The sequence below is a fragment of the Hemiscyllium ocellatum genome, chromosome 8 (assembly GCF_020745735.1).
Source record: "Hemiscyllium ocellatum isolate sHemOce1 chromosome 8, sHemOce1.pat.X.cur, whole genome shotgun sequence".
Classification (NCBI taxonomy): domain Eukaryota; kingdom Metazoa; phylum Chordata; class Chondrichthyes; order Orectolobiformes; family Hemiscylliidae; genus Hemiscyllium; species Hemiscyllium ocellatum.
In genome coordinates this window covers 55,833,350-55,858,475 of record NC_083408.1, presented here as the reverse complement: position 1 = coordinate 55,858,475, position 25,126 = coordinate 55,833,350, and the positions used below count along the sequence as shown (strand labels likewise).

The 25,126-nt window shown below is 40.0% G+C and overlaps 1 protein-coding gene across 1 annotated transcript in view; it reads right to left on the bottom strand.

Annotated features, from left to right (window-relative positions):
• The window catches only part of LOC132818253 (neuronal PAS domain-containing protein 3), a 1,297,641-nt gene that overhangs the window by 38,406 nt on the left and 1,234,109 nt on the right, over positions 1-25,126 (bottom strand). The window contains exons 8-9 of the mRNA XM_060829049.1: positions 8,137-8,330; positions 6,634-6,740 (exon numbers count right to left, since the gene is read on the bottom strand). Coding sequence (XP_060685032.1) covers positions 6,634-6,740; positions 8,137-8,330 — 301 coding nt within the window. The remainder of the gene's footprint in view (positions 1-6,633; positions 6,741-8,136; positions 8,331-25,126) is intronic.

Genomic DNA, 25,126 nt, shown 5'->3' with positions numbered 1-25,126 from the left:
TTTGGTACCAACCACAACATTCCCACACATGGCGATAGAAATGTGTGTTAAAGACTGCATTTTATCAACTTGAAACTGTATTACTGGCCTCCATGATGCTGATCCCATGAAGTCTCTGACTTCAAACCTGAAATGGCCCAGAGGCTGAGTGGTTAGAACTGCTGCCACACACCACCAGGGATCCAGGTTCAATTCCATCCTCGGGTGACGCTTTATATGGAATTCGCATGTTCTTCCCTTCTACGCACTGGTTTTCTCTGGGTGCTCCTGTTTCCTCCCACAGTCCAAAGATGTGAAAGTTAGGTGGATTGTCCATTGTGTTCAGGGATGTGTAGGCCTGGCAGATGTAGGATTATGGTATACATTGTGGTCTGGGTCTGGGTGGGATGTTCTTTGGATGGTCAGTGCAGACTTGATGAGCTGAATGGCCTGCTTCTGCATTGTAGGGATGCTATGATACAAAGTAAAAACAATGACTGCAGATGCTGGAAACCAGATTCTGGATCAGTGGTGCTGGAAGAGCACAACAGTTCAGGCAGCATCCAACGAGCAGCGAAATTGATGTTTCGGGCAAAAGCCGTTCATCAGGAATAAAGGCCAAGTTTTATGTCTTATATCAGCTGGAGATAACAGATGTATCTTTATAATACAGAGGCTTTGTGAAATCTCAGCTGATGTTATGCACGTGACTGCAGATGGGTGTTGTAAGTCTTCAGTGTTTATAACTGGCAGGGTTGTGCAATGGAGATAAGCACCATTGGAAAATACCAAAGCCAAAACATGCAAAAAGCAACATGTTCAACGCAATGATCATCTGTGCAATGTTTGAACTCTTAATCACCTGTCAATTTCATTTATGGCTGAAAATTGAAGCTCTGATGTTTAATTATTTGTGATAAGCATAAACCCTCTATGCCATTTAGCAATAATGTTCTATGTATTTATTATACACGGACACATTTATAGATTAAAATAGTGGATGCCCAATACCACTGTTTAAAATTAACGTAAGGTAAACTAAGTTATTTTACCAGTCCTTGTAATTTTTGTGCTATTGATTCTCCCTGACTTGTTTTTGGATTATTGTCAACTGGAGCGCATCTCTTCCCATGCTGGAAGGGAAGTGACAGCTGGTCAAAACGAGCACAGAAGGGTTGAACACATTAGAAATATTTATAATGGGTCAGATCACACCATCAGTGGAGGATCTATGGCCCTTCCGTTTTACAGACATCTTAGGAGTTACCTGTCTCACCTCTAGCTTGAATGCAGCAGAGTGATGAGTTGTAAAGTCTAGTAATGAGGTATAATTGCAGTGATACCACTTGCCCTTTACACGTCACAAACTGGAGACATGCCTTGCAAGATCGCTCTCAGTTCAGTGAAGATCACAGTTTTTAAATGTACTTGTTAATTGTCTTTAATTTTAGGTTTCCCCGGTCAATACTGTTACCCCTTCAACTGCTCACCCCTTCCACATGCCCAACAATATTCAACATAACCACCCTACCCTGCCAATTTTCCGCTTGACACTGCTCACCCCTTACTCACATCAGGCACAATCCCTCCTGATGGTGGTCACCTTTGACCTTACACTGTTCAACCCATTCTGAGGGCCCTACAGTGTTCACCACATGTCCTGACACTGCACAATCCCTCCCGAGACTTGCTTATGTCCCTCCTGGCACTGCCAATCTTATCAGCTGGTTGGCATTAGTATTTTCTGGGTTCATCACCTGTCTGGCAGCCAAGTAAACTAACAGACTGGTCAGTGTATAGGAGAAAAGACCAGTGGGACATAGTTGCAATGAAGGACTCTTTGAAATGGCCCTGGCAATTGATGGTGGGACAAGGAATCTCTATCAACCTGGGAAGGTGTTGATAATTGGGGTTGGTGTGATCAGGGTAGGGAAAGGCTCAAGGCTTTGGGTATAGAGAAATAAGGATGGCTGATAGAAATATTTACCTTAAGGAAGTCTCCCACATCAAAGAAATCTGTGTAGCAGCTGTAAAATTCAATTTAAGCTCTTCTAATTTCACAGAGAATCTAATTTAAAGATCTTTCAGTTAAAAAGAAAGTGCAAATATAGAATGCAGGTTTGCATCACATTCTGCACTTTTCCAATTTTTAAATACCTCAAAGTCCATCTAGGGATGGTTAACATTGATGTTTATATCTCTGGGTAGGGTCTGAACTTCAACTACTCACTGTGAGGGAGGAGTGTTATATTGGCACAGTTACAAAGGAGCAGCTTGTTTTCCAGTTCTATTCCCGCTAATTACACTCATGGTTTTGCTACCATGCTACTTTAATAGGATCCACAACAAATCCAGGTCCCATGACAAGCAGCTGGATCTGCCAGTTAGTTACTGAAGCTCATTAACATGTTAGAAAAACTTTCTTCAGTGGTGCCCAGAGAAATAACACTTGTCCGAAGGTCTGTGTATTATTCTGATCCTGTAAGTGGTCCTGAGGGGAAGCAGACTTTCCAGATTCTATGCACAGTGGAAGGCTACACATCTGGCCGAAAATCCTGTTATCCTAGGGTACGACTGGGCTGTAATTATCCAGTCTCACTCGTTGATTCTTCAATAGGATTGGGGCAGCAAAAGTGTCCATGCACTCTTTGCTGCATTTCAAGTTACTTTAATATTATGCTGGTTTTCTGTCAAAAGTGTAATCATATTCAATCACAAAAGACACCGTCAGCCATATTTCCAATATTTTGGCATAACAGTGCAGAATACACGGGACATGTGCCTTCCAGGCATGCAGGCATTACAATGGATCAGATTGTAGCTACTAAAATACTATGCCTGGGAAATCTGTGTATCATTGCCATGCCAGGGAATGATTTAAAAACATTCTTATAATTTCCAGCTGGCACCATGGAGGAGAGTCCATGGTCTTGAGATCAAACTGCAGTCAAAAAACACAGGCTTTGCCTTTGCCAGAGAAATCTGCTGAACCAACATAAATGACCCCAAAGCAAGACAGTCAGCCTGGATGAGGGGTGCATTACTGTATGAAAATTACCTGGTATGTCTTCATTCAAAAAAGCAGGACAAATCCAACTCCCCAATTACCGCCCCATCAGTCTACTCTCGATCATCAGTAAAGCTGGAAGTGTCATCACCTGCTCAGCCAGAACCTGCTCACTGACGCCCGGTTTGAGTTCACCAGGGTCGTTCAGCTCCTGACCTTGTTACAGCCTTGGTTCAAACATGGACAGAAGAGTTGAATTCAAAAATGAGGTGACAGTGACAGCTCTTTACACTAAGGTTGCATTTGAGTGAATGTGGTATTGCGGAACCATAGCAAAACGGGAATCAATGGGTATCAAGGGGCAAACACTCCACTGGTTAGAGTCATACCTGATACATAGGAAGATGATTGTGGTTGTTGGAGGGCAGTCATCTCAGCTCCAGGACATTTCTGCAGGGGTTCCTTCAAGTAATGTCCTCAGCCCAACCATCTTCCGCTGCTTCATCAATGACCTTCACCATCATAAGGTTAGAAATGGGGATGTTTGCTGATGTTTAGCACCATTCACAACTCCTTACGTACTAAAAACAGTCCATGTTCTAATGCAACAAGATCTGGACAATATCAAGACTTGAGCTGACAAGTGGCAATTAATATTTATTCCACACAAATGTCAGACAATGACCATCTCCAATACGAGACAATCTAACCATCGCTCATTGATATTCAATGGTGTTACCATCCACTGAAAGTCCCACCATTAACATTCTGGGGTTACCTTTAACCAGAAACTCAACTTGACTCATTGTATAAATACATTGGCTACAGCAGCAGGTCAGAGGCTAGGAATACTGCAGTGAGTTACTCACCTCCTGACTTTCCAAAGCCTGTCCACCAACTACAAGGCACAAGTCAGGAGTATGATGGAATACTCCCCCTTTGATTGGATGGGTGCAGCACCAACAACACCCAAGAAGCTGGACACCATCCAGGACAAAACAGCCCATTTGATTGGTACCACATCCACAAGCATGCACTCTCTACCACCAGGTAAAAAGTGAGGTCTGCAGATGCTGGAGATCAGAGCTGAAAATGTGTTGCTGGTTAAAGCACAGCAGGTCAGGCAGCATCCAAGGAACAGGAAATTCGACGTTTCGGGCCAGAGCCCTTTCCTGATGAAGGGCTCTGGCCCGAAACATCGAATTTCCTGTTCCTTGGATGCTGCCTGACCTGCTGTGCTTTAACCAGCAACACATTTTCAAGTCTCTACCACCACCAATGCTCAGTAGCAGCAGTACGTACTATCAACCAGATGCACTGCAGAAATTTGCCAAGGACATTTAGACAGAATCTTCCAAATGCATGACCATTTTCATGTAGAAAGACAAGGGCAGCAGATAATGGGAACACCACCATAAGCAACTCCCATTCAAGCCACTCACCATCCTGACTTGGAAATATATCACTGTTCTATCATTCTTTCTGGATCAAAATCTTGGAATTCCCTTCCAAAGGGCATTGTGTGTATTCTGACACCACATGGACTTCAGTGATTCAAGAAGGCAGCTCTCCACCACTGTCTCAAGGACAACCAGGGATGGACAATAAATGCTGGCCAGCTAGTGATGTTCGTGTCGCATGAACAAATTTTAAAATGGCTCATTGGAGATATGCCTCAACTCCATAACAATGATAATTGTAGTCCGTTCTGCTAAATGGCAAATTTAACGACTGTACGAAAAATGAATATGAGAAGAAATCTGGATTTCAGCCCAAAATTTTAATATTTCTCTGGTGAAACATAGAAGTTATTAGCAACAAACTCTATTGCAGTTCACAAATGTGTTACACAGTAAATAGATCTTAGAGGCCCATGCAAACAAATCTGAACTGTGAAGAAATGCTTCAATTAAATGTTGTGAATCAACATACTTGCTTTGGGTGCCTCTAAATGATGACATACTGCAATACTGAACTCTAATTGCATTGGCCAATGTCAGCCCATATTAGTAAACAACAGCTGTTCAGAGGCTGTGTCATATTTGTCTAAATTTATGATTGCATCCCTTGAGAATTAATTTCCATGCAATGTGACAGACACAAATGAAGATGGTGATTAAAAGGTTTGTGTCTGCACATAACACTGTACCTGCAGATAGTACAAAATTTATAATTGCAAACTTTACCAAACAGAAAACTTACTGAGTATATTGCTTTACCTGTAAAACACAAGTCAATAGGGTTAAAATGATCAGTTGATTGTTGCATGGTACTGTGTGTGTTTGTTAATACTTTGCAACAGCACATGTTAACAGGATTTTGTGTACCATATTTCAGTAACCTTTTAGCTAATGACAACATCATGTCTTACATTTCTTCAGATGGATGAAAGAATCAGGTTGCGTATCATGGATCGTAGAATAGTACAGCACAGTACAGGCCCTTCAGCCCTTGATGTGCCAGCCTTTTATCTTACTCTAAAATCAAACTAAACTACATACCCTTCTTATGTGTTTCTGCAAATACATTTCTCAATATCATGCTCCATTCTCGCATTGAGACAGGATATATGCAGCCTGTTCCTGGGTCACTATTAAAACATTTAGTAGTACTTTTGAGAGAGTGAGGAAAAATGAGATTTCCTCCCTCCATTCTCTGAATTTAATCACTTCTGGAATCATGTGTGTTTACTGAGAATATCTGTGATGGACAGCTAGAGAAAGAACCCAAAACCTAACTGTATAGCAGAAAATGTATAATTTCAAAATTTTATCTCCCTTGACCGTCAGTAATATTTTTGATTTAATTGAAGATCTTTTATTCACAAATACGGTAAGTTTTTTCTTGCAGTTTTCAGACCCATCTGTAAACAGCTTTCCTCACAACTCTTTTATATTTTCTGTTCTTTCCCTTATTTTAAGGGTCTCAGATATCTTGGATCTCCTGTTATTTTATTCAGGAGATGAACAATCTGCACTGATATATTGTTTTCATCCAGTTCATTCAGTCTGCTCCCTATGTATAAGTCTCTACTCTCTGCTTTGCATTTGTTACCACAGCTGTCATTTTAGGGTTTAATGAGTATGCAGATGCATTTTTGAGGTAAGATGAGATGTCCCTGTGACCTCAGTAATCATGTGTTTGTGTTTTCCCAAGAAATTGGACCCTTTAGTGCTCAGCCTTCAGCTGTATTGTACAGCATAACAATAAACAGTTTAGCAGTTACTAAGGGTGGCCTAGGCTTGTATCAGACCCAAAGAAAAAACGCAGAAAGACAATGAGGCAATGGCATCATTAAAATGTGGGACTCAGTATACTGAGTGTTAAACACAAATCCCGACTCTCACATTCTGCAAACAAAGTACTAGAATCAACCTGAAATGTACATAGCAATTTCAAAACTATTGTATTGTTCATGTCTGATTGCAATATGCTGCTGGCTTTATTTTAGTATTAAAAAAACTTGTTGAGTTTCCATAGGGATGTTTGTGGACCTGTGCAAACAGGAACTTCTCCAAACACATTTAAGGATCTATTTTACAAACATTCTGTGAAGGACAGTTTACTCAGTAAGAAATTCTACTCAAAGTGACATTCCTCTATGAAGCTTATTTGCAGTCTACTACTGTAGTTAGCTATATACTCACAATCCAAGTGGCTGTGCCTGATCCCTTCAACATCCTCAGCATGAATGAAGTAATAGCATCGTTTGCCCACAATATCTACAGGAGTTAGATCCATATAGTCACTAATCCTGCAGGATACAGAAACAGAAATGAATCAATATTAAACAGTATAGAATGGTTCCTCAGAAAATAAATTAGTGGTTTGAAAATACAGTATAGTAAAATGAAATACACACTATTATACAAATATATACAATGTATGGGGAGCTAGGGGATGCAATTTAAAAAAAACGTTTGTGTTATGTGAGTGTCACTGGCTGCACAAACATTTTCCCTGGGGCGGGAGAGTCCAGAACAGGGGGGCATAGGTTTAGGGTGAGAGGGGAAAATTTAAAAAGGATCTAAGGGGCAACTTTTTCACGCTGAGGGTGGTGCTTGTATGGAATGAGCTGCCAGAGGAAGTGGTGGAGGCCGGTACAATTACACCATTTAAAAGACATCTGGATGGATATATGAATACAAAAGATTTAGAGGGATATGGACTAAGTGCTGGAAAATGAGACTAAATTAGTTTAGGATATCTTGTTGACATGGACTAGTTGGATCAAAGGGTCTGTTTCAGTGCTGTATATCTCTAAGACTATTTAATGTCCAACCCTATTTGCTGACAGGACAGTTAAATGTCTGTAGGTCTAGAGCCACATACAGACTGGATATGGTCAGAATAGCAAACTTTCTTCCCTAAAGGAGATTGTAAAATAGTTAGGTTTTTATACAATTGACAATAGTTATACAGTCACCATTAAGCTAGTTTTTTTTCCCTGATTTTCATCGATTTGAAGTTTCACTATATGCCATAGCAGGATCCAAACCATGTCTGCGGCACGGTGGATCAGTGGTTAGCACTGCTGCCTCACAGCACCAGGGACCCAGGTACAATTCCCAACTCGGGCAACTGTCTGTGTGGAGTTTGCACGTTCTCCCCGTGCCTGCGTGGGTTTCCCCCGGGTGCTCCAGTTTCCTTCCACAATCACAAAGATGTGCAGGTTAGGTGAATTGGCCATGCTAAATTGCCTGTAGTGTTAGGTGCAGGGGTAAATGCAAGGGAATGGGTCCGGGTGGATTGCTCTTTGGAGGGTCGGTGTGGAGTTGTTGGGCTGAAGGGCCTGTTTCCACACTGTAAGAAATCTAAGAAAACATTAAAACACTGATATAGGCATAAAATAATTGGATTAATCCCTGATTCTTCTTATTTGAGCTCAGCTATGAATAAAGGCACCAAGTGGAGGTCAGTCAGGCAATGTTTGCAGTACTGTGTGGAAAACATTACATGCACTGCCACCAGTCAGCTGTTGCATAGGTTAGGCAGCCAATCATGAATGGCATGGACTGTTTGTCATCTGTACACTTGTATGGCTTGGATTGAATCATCAAGTAAAAAAAATGAGTAAAAGGAATTGCAGATCCTTATTTAAAAGATAAAGAAACATGAAATTCAGAGAAATGAAAGGTAAGATTGCTTACCGATTTTCACAGTAAACAATATTGAGGTCCATATTTACTCTGGTGACAAACATTTGACAGTCAATCCTGACTTCATTAATAGTGGGAGGCGGCAAAGCATGAGCCACAACGACTAGACCTATAATTTGAGTAGGCAGCACACGTCCATGTGAAAGAGATACTCTCAACCGTAACCGTCCAGTTATATGAATGACCTGAAACACAGTAATGATATTACAAAGTGTAAATGTTAGCCGTCAGCCAGCTCATCTTCTGAAAACTGGCCACTTTGAATGTAATACCTATTGAATACAATGAGACTTTTTTTCTTCCCCTTGTATTTTTGAATTACTTACAACAAAAGCACAATGTGGTACGATTCCAGATATGGAAAGGTAATATTGAGAGAAAAAAAATGAGGGTACAAAATGCCTCAGTTGAATAACTGCATCAAAAGGGAAAATAGTTAAGTATTGGATTTTAGAAAGCGCGAATGTACTATTTGTTAGTGTTTAACAGTTTTCTGACAATTCATATATTTGCAACAAATGGATTGAGGAACCTTATGGGAAAGACTGAAATAAATATATTTGTGCTTATTGAGGGCATGGTAACAGCAGACCACTGGGAACTTGTTTATAATTATGCACCATTGGATGTTTGTTGTAAAGTAATACCTAATACCAGGTCAAAACTAACACAGCTTAACATAGAGGAATAATCTGATGTGGCACCCAAGTCTCTTGCATCTAATCTTTCTTTCTGTTACAGTTCTGGAAGAAATGCATCTCAACTGTGAGTTATTTCCACGAAAGAATGTTTTTGATACAAAAAGTTGTTTGATTCTCATTCTCCCACCAGAAAGACTAGTTGATGGATTAGCTTCAGTCTGGCCTCATCTTCTGATGTTTTTTGTCTTGAGCAAACCCAGTAGAGTTTTATATTATTATGAGTAAGCTAAAGGACATAGTAACATGCAAGCCTTCCCATGACAAAGTACAGACCCTAGAGAGGGAACAGTTTAGGGCCTTCTGCTCTGTCCTGAACACCATCTATGTGTTGATTCTTGGCTGATATATCTTTGTGGTTCAGTGGCTGTTGATTGGCTGTTATTGTTTTCAGGGAGGAGAAAGTGAGGACTGCAGATGCTAGAGATCAAAGTCAAAGAGTGTGGTGCTGGAAAAGCACAATTGATCAGGCAGCATCTAAAGAGCAGGACAGTCGATGTTTCGAGCATAAACTCTTCAGATTGGTTGCTGCACTTAATGACTAGTAGATAGCTAACTTTGAGTCAATGGACCACAATAACTGAAGGATGGCATCTGATGGATGGATGCTTTATTTGTTGCCTAGTTTCTGTTGACTGGCAGATAAAGGTAAAGTTGCCATGAATCATCAGACTAAATGGCTGCTTGAAGATGGTTGGGTCTAGTCCAGTTCTCTGGAAATTTTTGTATCAATAGCTTGTAGCTGAGATGACTTCAGTATTATACTTGTTGCATGCACCTTCTATTGGCTGTTAGTTATTGCCTTTATTCATGCAGGCTGGGTTTATTCTTACACATGTCGTGGGGTTTTTAAGGGAAAGAGAAATGTTAACTGCTAACTTGAGACTCTTATGGAAAAGTCTGACAGTTAAGAGCTCTCTGATATTTTGTTTTGTAAACTTAATTTGGGGAAGACAGAGTTTTCTTGAAGTCTTCATGCACTCATTACAAACAATCATTCACTGAAGTGATATCATCATCAGTATTATTGCAATTTCTTGAGTGCTCTGCTTCAAGTGTAGTTCTGTACAGAGACCATTCCAAGAGGCTCTACAAAATCTCATCAACCACTCTTGTAAAGATTTGGAGGACACTATTCTCAGTCATTGTGAAGAGGCTGCATCAGAAAAAAAAACATGGACTAAGTGTACTACTAGGAAAACATCTTTGATTGATTGTGATTAATCTGTGAAGAGAAAGTGGTGCATTGACTCCGGAACAGCTAAGAGCCAGATTTTATAAAGTTCAACATTGGCAAACTAGCTGAAAGCATTTCAAACTCACACTGAGCCTGTAAATTGTATTCCATCTCTAACTTTTGTCTTTGAAAATCAACATGTCAAAAAATGATTTGAAATTAAAATTCCATGTAGAATTTGTTTCAGAATATTTTTTGAAGTCATTTTCACAGAGCAGTTTCGTATGCACTGCTTCAAGACTGCCCTTGGCAAAAACATCACAAGTTGTCAAAAAACTTTAATATGACCAAGCAGCTAAATATAAACTGACACTAGGAACCCTACTGAGACAATAAATAGTAGAAAAAAAATCTCACTTGAATGCAAGCCTACATACAAGGAGATCGATTTTTATAATTCATGGTTTGGCACACAATATCATCCTCAGAGTGAATATTGAAGAGAAATACATAAGAAATTTGAATGATCAACTCCTAGGAATTCTCAGGAAAACACATAACAGTGTATTAAATAAGATCAAATTGAGATCCAGTTACAAGGCAGGTATAAGCTGGTAAAGAAATCTCTTTGATATGAACCCCTGAGTGAAATACTTGTGTAAGCATTTATGCAGGATAATCTTATTTTATCTCACATGTGTTCAAGTATATGCCTCAGGGCCATTTTCTAAAAATGTCAAACCCAGAATGTATTTTTTCTTTGAGTCAATGTCAAAATTGTGGTTGAACAATGCTTGAGGTGCACTGTGGCATCACCTCAGTGCTCCACCAGCACCTTTGCACAAAAGGGAAAAAAATCCTTCAGTCGCCTTGACTGTATCATCAAAACATCATCAACTTATCAGTACTACCCTTGAGAAAGTGCCAAACATTTGAAAAAATGACAGCATGGAACTACTGAAGCATTTTGTTTTGACCACGTGAGGGGAAATGAATTGGTTCCCCACTTTTTAAACCTGCTGTTAGTCAAAACTAGTTTTTTTCTTTTCTTTTTCGCACACAGCTATATCACACTTCAACTAAAATGAGATACTAAACAAAATTAAGGAGCTAATTACAAATTTTTCTTAAGTGAAAGACGGATGATTTTTATTATATGCTAACCCTGAAAGAAGTAAAATGTGACATCAAAAACACACATAAATATTGGTATAAAGTTTAAACGGGGAATGTATCTTGTATAAAAAGAATAAAGAATATACAGTTTAAAAGTTCCTAGAATCATTTAGTTGAGACAGTCAAACCTGAGACCACAGGCTTTTAGTTAATGTCTCATATCCTTAACAGTAGTAAAATTTGTAGAATATTTCAGTTCTCAGTAAATGATTGTTTTTCCAATTGGCTTAGTTACTGGTGCTGTTTTGGAGAAAAAAATAGATTTGGGGCCATTGATAGACACATAGACAAAGAGAGAAATAGAGCGAAGGCCAGAGAGATAGAGAGCAAGCCTTCCATGTTCTGCTAGTATGCATCCATTTTCCATTTCTGTTCTGCCTAAATATTGTTTTCCTGAAATACTGTTCATGTGTGCATTTCCACATCTGGCTTCATTGCTTTTTTCAAGTCCATCTCAGATGACTCTTATCCTAATGTGCGAAATTTCCAGCAAGGAGTCAATCACAAACAGGGGACAGGATTTCTTCACATCTTCATATCTATCTGATTGTTACAGCCAAATCTCAGAGGAAGTGTTCCATGTTCTTAGGGTTCTAGATAGATATGCTAAATCATTAAACCCATGATTGAGGAGGGATGAACCAACTTCCCTATATCATTCATCCACCCCCTTTGCTGATCATAACAGAGTGAAATTACAAAGAATGGCTCCCATATGGATACCTTTCTCCCTGTCAAAAGGATTTAAGTTTTAAAATGAATTTATTTAACCAGGCAAACAGGTTAACAAAAAGAATAAGTTAATTAGTTACTAAGAAAGTAAATAAAGTTAATAAAACATATGGACACACATTAGGAATATAAAGGGAGTCTAAAAAAACAAGGTAAAAGATAAACAGATGGTCGATGAGGAGTTGATAGTGGAATGTTGACAGTTTGACATTGACTTCAGGATTCTTGGCTTTTGCAGGTTGGTGGAAATCCTTTTGCCCTGTTTGTTTTGATGGTGGTTGTCTGGCAGCGAGAGAATCCTTTTGTTTTCCTGCTTTCTTTTGACTCGTTTATTACCTAGCTGGCTTCTAGCCCACTTGTATCTTTAATTCAGGGGTGACCCAGTAGGTGGATTTTCAACTGTGACCTTCTTAGCACACTTGTACCTTAATCCAGGCCAGTACACACAAATCTTAGTTCATTCCTAAAACTTTTTCCATTAGCCCACCTATTCCCTTGGAACATACAGACTGGCTTTGCATTCAATTTTTAACCCCTTAATTTGTTTATTACTGGAAATGCAAAACTGTATAGGTGGCTTTCAATTGAAAGGGGGAGATAATCAGCCATCTCGGGGTGGCACATTGGCTCAGTGGTCAGCACTGCTGCCTCACAGTGCCAGAGATCCAGGTTCAATAATGTTGCCAGTGGATCTAAAGAAAGGGAATTCATGAAATGCTTACAGGATGGCTTTTTGGAATAGCTTGTCATGGAGCCCACAAGGGAGTAGGCTATTCTGGACCCAGTGCTTTGCAATGAACTAGACTTTATAAAAGATCTTAAAGTAAGGGAACCCTTAGGAAGCAGCGATCATAATATGGTAGAGTTCAGTCTGGAGTTTGAAAGAGAGAAGGCAAAATCGGATGTAACAGTGTTACAGTTAAATAAAGGTAATTATGAGGGCATGAGAGAGGAACTGACAAAAATAGACTCGAAGCAAAGTCTAGCGGGGAAGACAGTAGAGGAAAAAATGGCAGGAGTTTGTGGGCATAATTGAGGACACTGTACAGAGGTTCATCCCCAAGAAAAGAAAAATTATCCGGGGAGGGATTAGACAGCCATGGCTGACAAAGGAAGTCAGGAAATGTATTAAAGAAAAAGAGAGATCCTATAAAGTGGCCAAGAGCAGTGGGAAATCAGAAGATTGGGAAGGCTACAAAAACAAACAGAGGATAACAAAGAGAGTAATAAGAAAGGAGAGGATCAAATATGAAGGGAGGCTAGCCAGTAATATTAGAAAAGATAGTAAAAGTTTCTTTCAATACATAAGAAACAAACGACAGGCAAAAGTAGACATTGGGCCACTTCAAACTGATGCCGGAAGCCTAGTGATGGGAGATAAGGAAATAGCAGGAGAACTTAACAAGTACTTTGGGTCAGTTTTCACAGTGGAAGTCATGAGTAATATCCCAACAATTAAAGGGAGTCGGGGGCTGAGTTGAGTATGGTTGCCGTTACAAAAGAGAAAAGCTAAAAGGTCTTAAAATTGATAAATCTCCTGGCCCCGATGGGATACATCCTGGAGTTCTGAGGGAGGTGGCTGAGGAAATAGCGGAGGCATTGGTTGAGATCTTTCAAGAATCACTGGAGTCAGGGAAAGTCCTGGATGATTGGAAGATCGTTGTTGTAACCCCCTTGTTCAAGAAAGGATCAAGCCAAAAGATGGAAAATTATAGGCCAATTAGCCTAACCTTGGTTGTTGGTAAAATTCTAGAATCCATCATTAAGGATGAGGTTTCTAAATTCTTGGAAGAGCAGAGTCTATTAGAACAAGTCAACATGGATTTAGTAAGGGGAGGTCATGCCTGACAAACCTGTTGGAATTCTTTGAAGAATTGACAAGTAGGTTAGACCAGGGAAACCCAGTGGATGTGGTCTATCTAGACTTCCAAAAGGCCTTTGATAAGGTGCCACATGGGAGGCTGCTGAGCAAGGTGAGGGCCCATGGTGTTCGAGGTGAGCTACTGGTATGGATTGAGGATTGGCTGTCTGACAGAAGACAGAGAGTTGGGATAAAAGGTTCTTTTTCGGAATGGCAGCCGGTGACAAGCGGTGTCCTGCAGGGTTCAGTGTTGGGGCCACAGCTGTTCGCACTATATATTAATGATCTGGATGAAGGGACTGGGGGCATTCTAGTGAAGTTTGCAGATGATACGAAGTTAGGTGGACAGGCAGGTAGTACTGAGGAAGTAGGGAGGTTACAGAAGGATCTAGACAGTTTGGGAGAGTGGTCCAGCAAATGGCTGATGGAATTCAATGTGAGCAAATGCGAGGTCTTGCACTTTGGAAAAAAGAATAAAAGCATAGACTACTTTCTAAATGGTGAGAAAATTCGTAAAGCCAAAGTACAAAGGGATCTGGGAGTGCTAGTCGAGGATTCTCTAAAGGTAAACACGCAGGTTGAGTCCGTGATTAAGAAAGCGAATGCAGTGTTGTCACTTATCTCATGAGGGTTGGAATATAAAAGCAGCGTTGTGTTACTGAGACTTTACAAAGCTCTGGTTAGACCCCATTTGGAGTACTGTGTCCAGTTTTGGTCCCCACACCTCAGGAAGGACATACTGGCACTGGAACGTGTCCAACGGAGATTCACACGGATGATCCCTGGAATGGTTGGTCTAACATACGAGGAACGGATGAGGATCCTGGGATTGTATTCATTGGAGTTTAGAAGATTAAGGGGAGATCTAATCAGAAACTCACAAGATAATACATGGCTTGGAAAGGGTGGACGCTAGGAAATTGTTACCGTTAGGCGAGGAGACTAGGACCCGTGGACACAGCCTTAGAATTAGAGGGGGTCAATTCAGAACAGAAATGCGGAGACATTTCTTCAGCCAGAGAGTGGTGGGCCTGTGGAATTCATTGCCGCAGAGTGCAGTGGAGGCCGGGACACCAAATGTCTTCAAGGCAGAGATTGATAGATTCTTGATGTCACGAGGTATTAAGGGCTACGGGGAGAATGCGGGTAAGTGGAGTTGAAATGCCCATCAGCCACGATTGAATGGCAGAGTCGACTCGATGGGCTGAATGGCCTTACTTCCACTCCTATGTCTTATGGTCTTATGATTCCTGCATTGGACAACTGTCTGTGTGGAGTTTGCACGTTCTCTCTGTATCTGTATGGGTTTCCTTCAGATGCTCTGGTTTAGGACGGCACAGTGGCTCAGTGACTAGCACTGCTGCCTTACAGCACCAGGGACCCGGGTTCGATTCCAGCCACGGGCGACTGTCTGTGTTGAATTTGCACATTCTCGCCCTGTCCGTGTGGGTTTCCTCTGGGTGTTTTGGCTTCCTCCCACATTCCAAAGATATGCAGGTTAGGTGGATTGGCCATGCTAAATTATCCATCGTGTTAGGTGCATTAGTCAGAGGGAGTTAGGTCTGGATGGGTTACTCTTCGGAGGGTTGGTGTGGAGCGGTTGGGCTGAAGGGCCTGTTTCCACACTGTAGGGAATCTGATCTATTTTAATCTCATTACCTCTTCTTGTTATGTCTCTTTCACTCTGGAGTTTCCCTGTAACTTAACAGATTTGACTATCCATGGGTCCCATATAGGGCTTTGGCAGTTAGCACTAAATTAACATCAGTGGTCTTTTTTCTGTCTATTTCTTTTAAAAAAAACCCTGTTTTGAAATTATATATGCAATAATGTGTATAGTCGCTTGGGGTTGTGATACATTGTCATGACACTGAGTTTCATTGACTCTTGCTAAAATTTTAATAATTATAGAACAAGCTGTTATTGAATACCTAGAATTGGCTTCATGAGCTTGCCTCAACCTTGTTGGATGACCACTTCATCAATCGTAAGTTAATATTTCCTCCATTTATTTACATAATTTTAGTCCATGAAGGTCTCAGGTATTAAAATCAGATGATGGATTTGAAAATCGATGATCCATATTTTACCATTGTTGTGACACAACAGAATCTTTTTGACCCAATGAAAGAGATTTACCTCATACAATGTTGTGAACACAGCTTAATTTGAAACCATTTTGTTTGCGATATAGAAAAGCACTACTATCATATTTACCAGCTTTTTAGTAACCTCACCTCTGTTACTGTTAGAAATATTCTAGTCATGAAGCTATTTGAGAAGCTGCCTGCTTTACAGAATAATGTCAGCATGTCAAACCTTTATATACACACATCAAAATGCTTCCTATTTTACTGTGACAGCTGTTCGTGAACTAATGAAAGCTACAGACAGTTAATGGATTTGTTAACTATTGTCACTAGACTAGAACATTTCAAGTGCTTACATGCAAATGAATTAAACAAACAGATCTATAGAAAAAAAAGTAGTGTTGAGTCAATGGTACAATATTCTTAAATCTGAAATTTAATGTAAGTTGTATTTCTTATGAAAATCTGTCAAACAATTTCCAATAAAAATGTTGGGAATGTATCATTATGTTCAAAAATCAGATAAATTGTTGGCTTTAATAAAAGAGAAACATTTTAGGGCACAAACTAGTAAGATACAACTTGCTACCTCAATTTCTTCATGTAAGAATGTGGTCCTTTGTGCACCAAGTGCAGCCAAATCATAAATCTGTTTTTTTAAACACATCCATGATTTTGCTACACATATAACACACAGATGAAATCTTCACCGTGATGAGTTCCTGGTCTTATGTGTTACATGGCTGTGAGTTCCCAACTGCATAGAAAATAGAAAGCTGAAGGAAGCCTGGCATTGCATTCAGATATGGTTTTGTAGAGATTATTGAGGGAAAGCAGGTAAATATATCACAACTAATAAATATTTGAAACTTCTTCACTATTACACCACAAATATTCTGAAGCTCAGTTCTGGTAGGGCAACCAATGTCATTGATATGAAGCAATATCGGCCCTTAGGTAACATAATTTCTGAAAGCATCTGTCAAGATCAATTTTGATTATGTAAATTTATTCAGAAAAAAATATTTGAGAAACGGATTCTAGTGAACAAACCTTGGCTATATTTCGGAGATGTAATGCAGCATAGAGGATTCTTCTAAAAATGCATTTGTTTGGGATTGGGCTTCCACACAGAAAAACACAGCCATTCCCTAACAATGATGTTAAGTACAGTTCTGTTGCTTATTTAAGAAAAATACTTGATAAAAAGGTTTACTAAAATGAGTTGTATAATGTAAATGACATTTAAATACTTGCATGTTTTATGACTGGCATCACTGTTTATAACACTATTATGCTGAACATCCTTCTATTTAATGATTGAAAAGCATCCGATGAATGCTAATGCCATTCTGTGAAATAATTTCTTCTTCATAAAGTATATGGCTGCAAATTTACACAGAATAATTTCTTTTCCTACAATCCCAGATGTAATACAACTTTTCCAATCTCATGTTTATCTTTCGTAAGCTTGGCAATGAAATAGTGATTAGCTTCCATGCAATTTGTAATTGTCAATTAACTTTGCACTTGCACCAGATTGCAAGGTTAGTGAATTGAAGCGTGGTAGATGTAGTGTGATTGATCTGTGATTAAACAAGTACATAATCTGTCCGTATATGAGCTGCAGTTCGAATGCAAGCTGGATGACTATGCTTACAGAAAATATAAAGGCCACCATAGTCAGTCAGCTGAGAAATTAAAGAGAGCGGCACTATGAAAGAGTGAAACCATATATACTTATGAAGCATTAGAGTATAAATGGCAAATGATCTGACACAGTGTAATAAATCTGTGCCACAAAAATTTCATGGCTGAACTAAAATTTCTTTTGTGTGCTTATACTCAGGTATTCTAAGTCTGCAGCGACTGTCAGCACCTGATCAAATTATAACATTCAAACGTTATGCAGAAGCCACTCAGGTCATGTTGTTTTGCTGACACATCTGACATAAAACTGACCCATCAATAATCAAGCTATTATTGTGTTTACCAACATCCTTTCATTTACAAAACATGGCGGAGATGCAGCAAATAAATCCATTTCATTTGGGGTATCTTCATATGGCACACTTCAAATAAACCAGGCCTTGAGAACTAGGCTTTTCTCCAATGCTGTGCACAAGCTATCAAGTGTTATTGTGAGCTTTTTTTTACCTCTGTTGCCACACCACTCTAGCCATGGTCATGTACAAGCGGTGTCGCCATCATCCTCTTTTACTAGTTCCTGACTCCATGTGCAACAAGTAATGGCTGGGGCCTTCATGTCACTCATCAAACTGGGGGAACGTTGAAAACATCCCTGAAACTTTGTTAGCTGTCTTACTGGTCATTTGGCTTTGGCTAACACATCATATAGAAAGTCTGAAACAAAAACATGAATTGAAAAAACTGAGCAGGTCTGGCATTTGTGAAGAGAAATGAGAGTTAATGTTTCGGGTCCAGGAACCCTTTGCCATTTTGTTTTCCTTTTAGATTTCCAGTATATGTATGTACGTTAGCTCACTGAGCAAGAAGGTTTTCAGATGCTTTGGAACCATGACTAGGTAACATCATCAGTGAGAGTCTCTGGGGAAGCACTGGTAGTATGTCCCGCCTCTCTATTTATAGGTTTTGGTTTCTTAAGGTGGGTGATGTCAATGCCGGCTCTTTTTTTCAAAGAAGGTAGAAAGGATCTAAGTTGCTGTGTTTATTGATGGAGTTCTGGTTAGAATGTAATGCGTCTAAGAATTCTCATGCGTGTCTTTGTTTCACCTGTCCTAGGATGTGTGTGTTGTCCCAGTCAAAGAGGTGTCCTTCTTTGTCTGTATGTATGGCAACTAATGATAGTGGGTCATGTCTTTTGGTGGCCAGTTGGTGTTCATATATCCTGGTGGCAAAACAAAGACACGCACGAGAATTCTTAGAGGCATAACCAGAACATCAATAAACATATCGATTTAGATCCCATCTATCTTACCTTTTAAAAAAAATGGGAATGATATCACCCACATTAAAAAAACCAAACCAATAGAGAGGCATGACATACCACCAGCACTCTCTGGAGACTCTCACTAATGATGTGACCTAGTATGGTGACGAAACATTGGAAAACAAACTTTCCAGCTCAGTGAGCTAACTTAAATACTTAGCATCAACCTGAGCTACAAATCTGCTCAAAAACTTCCAGTATTCTCAGTTTTTTGTTGTTTTTTTAATTTTACTATCCATATAAAAAGCTCTCAGCTATGACCACCTCTTGTCCAACAAGCATTCTTGAGACAATGAAGTTCCCCCAATTTGATGAGTGCTAACAAACTTGAGCACTCTGTCATTGAGAGAACAGCTATATCTGTGATTTGTCCTGTTAGGCTACACTCAATGCACAAAAGATATTCTTGATGTCTGAAAGTTGTCTGTGTTTCACCACCATTCAAGGATTACCTTGATGTTATCTCACATGCGCAGGTAAGTCATCCAAAGGTGGGAGCTGTTTTTCACTATTAATGCATCAGTTTCTGCATCAAGGAATGGTATAATGGAATATCCATCACCATTGACATGAAGGAGCAGAATCTGTGAACTACTTTCAGCTGAGTTTTATTTAGTGTGCTCAGGGTTGTACTGAAATGTGTTGTCCAATGTCCACAATTTCCTTGATGTTTACAGTCAGGGAAAACAAGTTATAGGACAAGATAGGGGGAGAGTCCATAAATCCTTATAGCTGAGTTTTCACATCCATGACTTGGAAATAATGATCAATACAGAGTTCACTGATCATGGCATAATGTGCTTTTGAATTGAATTTATTGTCACATGTACCAAGGCACAGTGAAAAGCTTTGTCTTGTGAGCAATACAGACAGATCATAGAGTTAAGCAGCATAGATAAGTAAATAATAGGTATGCAGCAGCAAAAACAAAAACACAGGTACAGGCAAATGGCCTGGTACTCCGTCTGGTCCCATCACTTTCTTTGGATTCACACTAAGGAAAACTGACCTGGTTGGACTGGTTTTGTGATGTACCAGATTGTGTTCACAACTTCTGTAGGAAATATTCTTGTCATTGCTCTCCCTTCTGTTGCCTTTTTTTTTGTCAGTGTGATGATTTTTGCATTACGCCATCTCCTGTGGAATGGAGCCCAGTTTCTAGCAAATGTCATAAAGGTGTGGCCATCAGTGGGATTTTCCATTCTTGAACAATTTTATCTGGGGTGTTGGGTGTATTTCTGTTTTTTTAAGCAATCTGTTGCCTTCTTAAACTCAAGTTATTATGGCCCTTAACCTCATTCATCGATGATGGGAAACTGAAGAGGAGGGTCAAACATAAACAGTGACATGTCTATCCCACAGGATCACAAATCTCAGTGCTCAGCTCAGCAGGAGATCAGTTTACTTTTGTCCAGCAGCCAATACCTGACCAACTACCAACTTCAGCGTGATGGTAGGATCAAACATCACCTTGATCCTTTCATATGTAGCTCATTGATTCTCATCATCGCAGGAAGTTTGGGTTTCTGCACATCAGCTGATGCAATGTTTATTTACGTAGGACATCCTTATCGTCTGCATAGATATCTTGGCCTCTTTCAGGTCATAAAGTTCTTTCAGCGTTGGTTTTATGTTGTGCATCATGCAGGCTTTGTTTTTTGCATCAAAGGCAGATATTTCAGCTGAGCAGGACTCAAGGCAGTCCTTGATACCGGTTATGCCTTTAACAAATAACCAGTGTTGTGTTTAGTGTGGATGTGAAGAACACTGAACAGATTTTGCCTTCTTGTGGTAATCAAGTTGATTGCAATGTCTAACCCTTCGATGACAATATGATATCTTATGGAAGTGTCTGTTCTGAATGAATGTGTTTGTTGTTCCGAGTTCATTCAAGGTATAAAGTGCAAGAATGCATCGTCTGTTTGTTGCTGATTTTGCCGATTGTATGATAAACACAGCACGTTGGCCATGAATTGCTTTCTGTCCAAACGCATGCATTGCAGTTAGCCAGGATGAATATTCACCATCATTTGAAAGTTTCTTCACTACAGCATCTATGCAGCTGTAGGTGTGCTTTCTACCTGTGACGCTCACATATAGAGTTGGCACATATTATGCGGACTGTGCATCAAATGAAAGTTGCAAGAAGATGAGGTGCTACGTGGCTGCTACTGACAACTCAAAGGACCATGTCGGCTGGTTAGGAACAGAAGGATGCTATTTCACCAATTGCACTTAACTCAGCATTCTAGATCATTATATCTTGTTTCCTCAATGCTATTTTCCCACAATATCTCCATTTATCTTAATATCATTCATCTCTGGAAACCAGGTTATTTGTGCCTAGAACTTGCTCAGTGCTTGAGCTTCCACAGACCTCTGGTGTAGAGAATTTCAAAGCTTTAACACCATGATCTCATTCTCAAACGGACTATGCCTTATCCTGAGATTACACCCCATGGTTCTAGAGCCACCACTCAAGGGAAACATGTGTTCAACATTGACTCTGTCACAATGTAAGAACTTGTACGTTTAAGTTAGATCACCTCTCTTTCTTTGAAATTCTTGGGGGGACACACCCAGTTTACATAATCTCTGTTGTGGTTCTGTTCGCCGAGCTGGAAGTTTTTGTTGCAAACGTTTCGTCCCCTGGCTAGGAGACATCATCAGTGCTCTGGAGCCTCCTGTGAAGCGCTTCTTTGATGTTTCTTCCGGCATTTATAGTGGTCTGTCCTTGCCGCTTCCGGGTGTCAGTTTCAGCTGTCCGCTGTAGTGATTGGTATATTGGGTCCAGGTCGATGTGTCTGTTGATGGAGTTTGTGGATGAATGCCATGCCTCTAGGAATTCCCTGGCTGTTCCCTCGCTGGCAACAAAAACTTCCAGCTCGGTGAACAGAACCACAACAACAAGCACCCGAGCTACAAATCTTCGCACAAACTTTGACTACATAATCTCTCTTCATAAGATAATCCCACTATCTCAAGAAGTAATCTGGTAAACCTTCATGAAATTCCCTCGATGGCAAGTATATCTTTCCTTAGATCATAAGTCAAACACTATGTACATTATTTCAGATGAGGTCTCACCAAGATTCTTCACAATGACAGCAGGATATATTAGTTCTGTACTCAAATCCCTTCAAAATGATTGCACACATATAGTTTGCATTCCTTATTGCTTGCTGTTTTTAGTGACTCATGGACAAAGCCACCCAGATTCCTCTGGATACCTGAATTTCCTAATTCCTCATCATTTAAGAAATATCTGCCTTTCTAACTCTTTCTTTCTACCAAGTTACAACCTCAAACTTATATACTTTATATTCTGTCTGCCGTGTTCAAACTCATTCTATTAACCTAAATCTCCTTGAAGCCTCCTTGTATCTTTTTCCCAATCATTTCTACCCAGTTTAGTATCATTAGCAAATTTGGAAATGTACAATTTACCCTGAATCCAAATTATTTACATAAACTGAGAATAGTTGGGGACTTAGCACTGACCAATGTGATACCACACTGGTAATAGCCTGCATTCCTGAGACTGATTTGTTTATTCCTCCTCTTTACTTTCTATTTATTAACTAATTTTTTCATGCTCATATATTACATCTAACCCACTTGCTCTAATTTTATTGGCTAATCTCCTGCTTCAAACTTCATCAAATGCATTCCAAAAATTCAAAAACACCACATCATTGGTTCTTCCTTATCCTTGTAAGTAACAGCTTCAAGGTGCTGGAGGTGATTTCCTCAAATTCCAGGAGAAGCAATTACTGTTTTATATGCTGCTGCATTTGGAACTTTGGGGGAAAAAAGTTAAAAAAAACAGCAGTTTTAAAAGGAAGAGCGGACAAAGGAAGCACATGGTGAGGATAGTGCAGGAGAGGGAGAGAGAGAGAGAGAGAGAGAAGACCTGCACAATTACTGCTTTTGCTGTTTTGAATTCATGTATTGCTGGACATCGGAGTGCGTCTGGGAAAATTAACAAACAGTGAATTTCACAACTAGTCTTGGAGGAACCTGTTTGGGCGAAATTCACAGCACAGAATCAGATAAGTTAATCATTGTTTTAAGTGTGTCCAATAGAAAAGCTGCAGTAGTGAGTAGATTGGGTGCTTTCTTGATTATATGTTTTTGGAGATATGTCTTTTGTTTAAACTTAAAATATAAGCCATAACTATTAATTTAACCCAGGGCAGTGTTTTGGAGAGGAATAAGACAGTGTTATTTTCTTGGTCTGTAGATTGTGAAGGAGCAAAAATGGCCTTTAGTAGAGTGATATGTATTTCTTGTCAGATATGGGAGAGTTTAAGGCTTACTGCGGATTATATCTGCCATAAATGCTGTTGGATGTGAATCTTATCAGAATGAATGGCTCAGTTGGAGAGACAGTTAGAAGCAATGAGGAACTTGCAACAGTATGTGATGGATGGCAGCTATAGGAAGGGGGAAAGTCTCAGATACAGTCACATAGATGGGTTAACTCCAGGAAGGGTAAAGAGATGTAGGCACCTAGGGCAGGAGTCTTTTGTGGATATACCCATTTCAAACAGGTATGCTGTTTTGGAAAATATAGGGGATGACGGATTCTCAGGGGAACGTAGCACGAACAGCCAAGTTTTTGGTATTGAGACTGGCTCTAACGCAACGAGGGGTAAGTTGGGTTCCGAGGGATCAATTGTGTAAGGGGATTCTGTAGTCAGAGGTATCTGTGGCCAGCAGCAAAAAAGCAGAATGGTGAATGCTTCTCTGGTGCTAGGATCAAGGATATCTCAGAGAGGGTGCAGAATGTTCTCACAGGGGAGAGGGGCCAGCAAGACATCATTGTCCACATTGGAACCAACGACATAGGAAGGGAAAAGGTTGAGATTCTGAAGGGAGATTATAGAGAGTTAGGTAGAAATGTAAAAAGGAGGTCCTCAAGGGTAGTAATATCTGGATTACTCCCAGTGCTACGAGCTAGTGAGGGTAGGAATAAGAGGATAGAGCAGATGAATGCATGGCTGAGGAACTGGTGTATGGGAGAATGATTCACATTTTTGGACCATTGGAATTTCTTTTGGGGTAGAAGTGATCTGTACAAGAAGGACGGATTGCATCTAAATTGGAAGGGAACTTATATACTGGCAGGGAGATTTGCTAGAACCGTTCGGGGGGATTTAAACCAGTAAGGGGTGGGGGTAGGTTGGGAAACCCAGGGAGATAGTGAGGAAAGAGGTCAATCTGAGACTGGTACAGCTGAGAAAAGAAGTGAGTCAAACAGTCAGGGACAACGTAGGACTAATAAATTAAACTGCATTTATTTCAATGCAAAGGACTTAACAGGGAAGGCAGATGAACTCAGGGCATGGTTAGGAACATGGGACTGGGATACCATAGCAATTACAGAAACATGGCTCAGGGATGGGCAGGACTGGCAGCTTAATGTTCCAGGATACAAATGCTACAGGAAGGATAGAAAGGGAGGCAAGAGAGATAGGGGAGTGGCAGTTTTGATAAGGGTAAATCATTACAGCTTTGCTGAGGGAGGAATATTCCCGGAAATACATCCAGGGAAGTTATTTGGGTGGAACTGAGAAATTAGAAAGGGATGATCACGTTATTGGGATTGTATTTTAGACCCCCTAATAGTCAGAGAGAAATTGAGAAACAAACTTGTAAGGAGATCTCAACTATCTGTAAGAATAATAGGGTAGTTATGGTAGGGGATTTTAACTTTCCAAATATCGACTGGGACTGCCATAGTGTTAAAGGTTTAGATGAGGAGGAATTTGTTCAGTGTGTACAAGACAATTTTCTGATTCAGTATGTGGATGTACCTATTAGAGAAGGTGCAAAACTTGACCTACTCTTGGGAAATAAGGCAGGGCAGGTGACTGAGGTGTCAATGGGGGAGCACTTTGGGGCCAGTGACCATAATTCTGTTAGTTTTAAAATAGTGATGTAAAAGGATTGACCAGATCTAAAAGTTGAAGTTCTAAATTGGAGAAAGGTCAATTTTAACGATATTAGGCAAGAACTTTCGAAAACTGATTGGAGGCAGATGTTTGCAGGTAAAGGAACGGTTGGAAAATGGGAAGCCTTCAGAAGTGAGATAACGAGAATCCAGAAATAGTATATTCCTGTTAGGGTGAAAGGAAAGGCTGGTAGATATAGGGAATGCTGGATGACTAAAGAAATTGAGGGTTTGGTTAAGAAAAAGAAGAAAGCATATGTGAGGTATAGGCAGGATAGATCGACTGAATCCTTAGAAGAGTATAAAGGAAGTAGGAGTAT